The sequence below is a fragment of the Anthonomus grandis genome, chromosome 3 (assembly GCF_022605725.1).
Source record: "Anthonomus grandis grandis chromosome 3, icAntGran1.3, whole genome shotgun sequence".
Lineage (NCBI taxonomy): Eukaryota > Metazoa > Arthropoda > Insecta > Coleoptera > Curculionidae > Anthonomus > Anthonomus grandis.
Window position 1 is genome coordinate 2696099 of NC_065548.1, and position 6199 is coordinate 2702297.

Sequence of the window (6199 nt, forward strand, 5' to 3'; positions counted from 1 at the left end):
ATCATATTGGTGCCTGTTCTGAGAACAGTGACTTCCTTTTATTTGCTGATGATTTGAAGTTTTTTAGAGAGATTTTATCAATACTTGATCAGATTTTGTTGCAAAGTGATTTGGATAGATTGAATGAGTGGTGTGTTAACAACAATTTGTTTTTGAATGTGAGCAAATGCAATTATATAAGTTTTCTCAAGCGAACTAAAAATGTTGTCACTTTATATAACATTCAAGGAAGTACACTTCAATATTGCAGCATAGTTAAAGATCTTGGTATCTCGTTTGATGTTCATTTAAACTTTAATGCACACATAAACAATATTGTTCTCAAATCCTCTAAGAATCTGGGTTTTGTACTAAGGAACTGTAAAGAATTTTCTATAGAGACCTGTAAGAGGTTATACATGTCATTGGTTGTTTCATTGCTGGAATATGGCTCAGTGATATGGTCGCCCTTTTACATGAATAATTGCTTGTCCTTGGAAAGAGTTCAGAACAAATTTATTAGGTTTTGTCTCTATAAACTTCGAATAAGAATTCCGGATGATCATGTTTATGATATTGTTTTAGAAATGCTTGATATGAAGAAATTGAGACAAAGACGGATATATGCAGATTTAATTTTTTTGTATAAATTATTGAATGGTCAGATAATTTGTCCAGAACTTCTGATGACAATACACTTTAATATTCCATCTAGGAATTTAAGGCAGTATCGTGTCTTTTCATTACCTTTTCTTTTCATTACCATTTCATAGCGCCAATTATGCATTACATGCTCCTATTGAAAGAACTCTAAGAATTGTCAATACTAGGGAGGTTGAAATTTTGGGCATTTCCTTATCTAGATTTAAGAGTCAAATAAGAGAAATTGTTTAATTTTTTTTTTTTTTAGTGCAATACTGAATATTATACTTTAGTAGGGTATGTTTTTAGTATTTTTAGAATTCTGTTATATTGATTTAAGTTATAAAACTATTTTCGGTATTTTAAATTTATAAGTAGGCTTTATTACTGCTTAATAGTTAGTATTTTACTGTTAAGTATGGTTAGGTTCAATTGATTTTGTATTTAATTTACTGTTGTAATGGGGTTGATCCCGTAAAATAAATAAATAAAAATAAATATATTTTCATTATTTTGATTTTTATAGATGGTTGTACCTATTAATGTGGAAACACTGCCATAGAAGGAAAGTAAAAGTTGTAATAGTAAAAATAGAAAGAAAAATGTTTTTAACTGAATTTGTTAAGTAAATACAAGCAAAAATTTAAATGAAGATCATCACTTTCATGGTATTAGGATTTATAAGATTCCGGATTCGAGTTTAAGTTTAGATGTATAAGATTCAAGATTATCAGAATAATAAAACAAATATTTTAAAGTGCCTACATCTATCCCAAGTTGATTGAAACTTTGTCTCAGTTTAGGTGAGGATTACTTTCTTTCGTAAATTTTAACGAAATTCTTAAAGTACAACAAAAATCACAGATCTAACGCAACTTTCTTAAATTCTTAGCTAAATGTAACTTTCTATTGTGTATTTGTAAACATAACCTCTCAAAAACTTTAATTTGAAAAAACTCTCAAAAACTTAAAACTTGTCAGAGTGACCAACATCGAAAGGACACAATCACGCAAAATGGCGACACCCTAGTGGTCATTTACTTTTCATTGAATTGGCCCTCCAGTTATATTTATTAAGTTCGTGAGTTTACGGGAACCAAGAATCATACTCTTAAACGGGGTGTCTCATAGAAAATCACGTTTTTTTTAGGTATCGGTTATGAAACCGCCGCAGATTTAGCGAAACGTGGGGCCACAGTAATCCTAGCATGTCGCAACGAAGAAAAAGCGAAAAAGGCCGTGCAACAATTGATAACGGAAACGGACAACCGGCACATCAGCTACAAATTAGTCGACTTATCGTCGATGAAGTCGGTGCGACGTTTCGCCGACGATATCAACAACACCCTGGACCGATTGGACGTATTAATTAATAACGGGGGCCTCCATAGGATTCCCGGGGCTGGTTTTACCGAGGACGGTCTCCAACCGATCATGGCCACCAATTATTTCGGACATTGGCTCCTCACCCATTTGTTAATGGGTTTGTTATTATATTGTTTTTAAATAACGCGCAAATCTATTCATCAATTTATTTTTTTAGATTTGTTAAAAAAGTCCTCGCCTAGTCGCGTAGTCAATGTGGCCTCAGTGGCAGGCAGTTTGCTCCCATTAAAAGCGAAAAATTTAAATGGCCCAGGTTTAACCGAGCACGATCCTTACGCCAGATCCAAGCTGGCCAACGTATTATTCACCATTGAATTAGCCAAAAGGTTACAGGGTACCGGAGTGACCACTTACTCCTTACATCCCGGGGTTATTTTGAGTGAGTTTACTAGGAATATACCCCTAAGGCCTGTGGTTAATTTGGGGATAAGGTTGTTCTTTAAGGTAAGTAACATACTTTCGTATTAAAATATTCAATTGGGAAGGCATTGCGGTAAGTTAAATTGAGCCTAAAGTATTCACAATTATTTTCGGGTAGATAAATATTTATTAGTACTAACACAGGTGATGGAATATTACATACAATAGCATAAAGTTCCCCTTAACATAAGTTAAACAAGTAAAGTGTAGTTTGTAAAGTAGCGGGAACAAGTGTATACAATACATTAGTTATTTTCCTTCTAAGTAAATTTTTCTCTCGTTCTTCCAGGGGAGTAAAAAAGAAACAGAAGGACCACAACTGCCTGGAAAAATGAATTATTTACCTGAAAATGTCAGGCAAATAATGATATTCTTCCTGGTAGTTGGTAAGAGAAAAAAGACACAAACTGGCCCGAGAAATTAGTTAATAGCCTAAAAATTAAATTGCTTGACCTTTTCTAAGTGAATATAGTAATTTTTCCCACTTTTCCAGACAGTTGAAGAACCAAAGAAAAAGTACGTCAATTGCCTGGAAACAAATAGTCAGTCATAGTCAAACATTTATTATGCAAAGTACATGGTTAATTATCCAAAACACGAACGGTGTTATTTACATGTGGGGCTCTTCCATAACAATGGGTCAAGCAAAATATATCTAAAAAATACAAATATATAGAATCTTACACAAGAGGTTAACACTTAAATAACATTAAATTAAAAGTTTTATATGGAAAAAGATATATACAAATTTAACTAACGCTAGCTTAATAAATTGTTGTGGATAAATAGCATTAACTATAAAATTCATTGAGAAATTTGATACTTTAACAGCCTTCAAACTTGACTGTTTGGTGTGCAGAAATATGAAAAGTTGAATTGAAATATCTTAAATTAATGTATGCATAGATCTTCTCGGGGGTATAACGGAGTATTTATTTATAGTAGAGTATTTTAATTTTATGCATAAACAAAGAAAAGTGAATTAGATAGATATAACTGAGTTATATCGTCAAACTTATGGCCTCCATACAGGTAATGCATGCATGTATTTTGTGGTAATTGGTAAGATATTCATAATAAACAACATTATAGTAGTCTATCTGAGGAAAAATAAGTGATTTAACCAGCAGCATCTCTGTATATTGTGATGGAATAATGGATATAAAGATTTCAGTTTTATGTAAGCACAAGTAAGCTTTTTCCGTACATGTGATTTAAAATTCAAATGGTGATTTTTACTTGCTTCTCCAGACCGTTGAAAACAGACAAATAACTTCAACTGCCTGGAAATTATTTGCTAAAACTAAAACTGTCTTATCCTTTCAGGGATTTTCAATAAAATTATTGTAATACTTCCAGGCAGTTGAACGTTTCTTGATTCTTCAATAGACAGTTTACCAGACAAAAAATGACCTCAATTGCCTGGAAAAAGTAATTTATTATTCATCGAAAAAAGGCAGGCAAACGATCATTTTTACTCACTTTTCCAGGCAGTGGGAAAGAGAAAAAAAATAAAGAACAATTACTTCAACTGCCTGGAAAATTGAATATATTATTCACCTACAAATGGCAGACAAATGATAACTTTTACTCATTTTTTTAGACAATTGCAGAAACCAAAGAAAAATTACCTCGACTGCCTGGAAGTGGTTTCAAAACCAACATTTATTTACCCTCTCAGGCATTTTCAGTAATTATTCGTACGTCCAGGTAGTTGAAAGCTTTTTTCCATTCTCCTGGATGGTTTCCCAAAAAACTGCCTGGAAAAAGCGATTTATTATTCACCTAAAAATGGCCAGCAAATGATAATTTTTACTCCAATTTCCAAGCAGTTACTACTTACAAAATGGCAAGCAAATGATCATTCTTACTCACTTTTCCAGGCAGTTACTACTTACTACTAATTTTAGATCACAGTAGATAAACCTTTTGCACCAACGGAACTACTGTTTATGTTCCTTACATGTGTAGGTCACAATGTTGAATTTTTCCTTCTGGAATTTGTCTGTTTTTGAATATATTTTTATTTTCTGTACTAACAAGGTGAGGAAGTTAAATGTCACTTTTAGAGCTTTTTTCATATAGTTGCCATGGATGGACTTTGTAAGTTTCTATAAGGCCTCTTCTTTGTCTTCTTTCTTTCAAAGTTACTAAATTGAATAGCTTTAATTTATCCTTGTATAACATGTCTCTTTTTGAACCAGATATGTTGCATATTTTAGGTTTTCTGTCATTATAGCCCCTAAGTCTCTTTGCTCACTTACAGCTGATATGCTGATGTTTGAAGTGGAAAAGAGAAAAAAAAATGAAAGAAAAATACCTCAATTGCTTGGAAATTCTTTTCTAAAACTAAATTATTTGTTTTATCCTCCCAGGCATTTTCAGTAATTTATTGATACTTCCAGGCAGTTGAAGGTTATTCGATTCTCCTGGACAGTTTACTGAAAAAAAATGATCTCAACTGCCTGAAAAAATTTATTTTATTCATTTATTATTCACCCAAAAATGTCAAGTAAATGATAATTTTTTACTCACTTTTCCAAGCAGTTAAAAAGAGAAAACAAACCAAAGAAACTGCATGAAAGAAAATGAGTTATTCACCCGAAAATGATGTTAGGCTAATGGTAATTTTCCAGGCAGTTGGAAAGAGAAAAAAATCATATTTTCCAGAAAATCACCCAAACTACCCAGAAAAAAAATCCATTATTTACTTAAAAATGCCACGTAATAATTTTTTCATACTTATGAAAAGAACAAAAGTTTCCCCAATTGCCTTAACATCATCAAACACTTCTACAGAATAATAATAAAGAAAAAAATTTGCAGGAAGTTCAAAGGAGAAAAAATAAACAAAACCTTAAAGCTGCGTCCACACCAAGTCGACACTGTCGACTATGTGTATCGACATTGTTGATCAACAAGCGACAAAAACTGCATCTGTCCACACCAGAGTTGACAGAAATGTTTGTCGATCAGTCAAATCAACATGTCCGACGAAGAAGACGTAATTATTACCGCGACTAAAAAAAGAAAAATTGCGCGAAAAAAAAAGATTTTTTTGAGACCAAGTCTTCAAAGTTGAACTAGATTCAATGCTAGTAATTTGATTGAGACGATTTAAAAAAAGATGACATAAACATATTGAGCCTTGAATACAGGTGAAATGGTGGTTTTAGAAATTTTTTTCGAATGTCAGAAGGTGAATTTGAATATTTATTACTAAAAATCGGGCCAAAAATTTGTAAAGAAGACACCAATTATAGACCTGCCATTCCCATAGGAGCGTTTTGCTGTAACGTTACGATTTTTATCAACTGGAGATTCGTACCACTCACTAATGTATCTTTTCAAAATTTCAAAACAGGCTTTAAAAATTAAAATACATAGATCAGCTCTCAAAGTCTACGTACCTGTGAATCCAACATCTCCCTGGGCTTATTTTTGTCTAGTAAAAATTTTATACTTTCAAAAGCAAACCATTTACTTTTATACACATCCTCCGTACCAGAGCCAGATTTCTTGCTTCCTTTATTTTTTTACTTTTCTTGCAAATTGACTTTGAAGATTTTTAATTTTTTGTTCTACCGCTTGCTTCTCGATGTTAAATTCTTTACCAATTTCGATAAGGGCATCGTGCCTCAAGTTCCTGTTCTTATAGTTTTTGGTTTTAGAATCCCATAGATTTGTTTTTAGTTTGTATGCCTCAATAAAGGTTGTTCCCATCCCATATCTCCAACGGCTACGATGTCAACAAGGCAAGACGTCACTGAGT

General features: G+C 32.5%; 1 protein-coding gene across 1 annotated transcript in view; it reads left to right on the forward strand.

Annotated features, from left to right (window-relative positions):
* The window catches only part of LOC126734177 (retinol dehydrogenase 11-like), a 39511-nt gene that overhangs the window by 11089 nt on the left and 22223 nt on the right, over window positions 1-6199 (forward strand). Inside the window, exons 2-3 of the mRNA XM_050437718.1 lie at window positions 1772-2104; window positions 2165-2451. Of these exons, the coding sequence (XP_050293675.1) occupies window positions 1772-2104; window positions 2165-2451 (620 nt within the window). The remainder of the gene's footprint in view (window positions 1-1771; window positions 2105-2164; window positions 2452-6199) is intronic.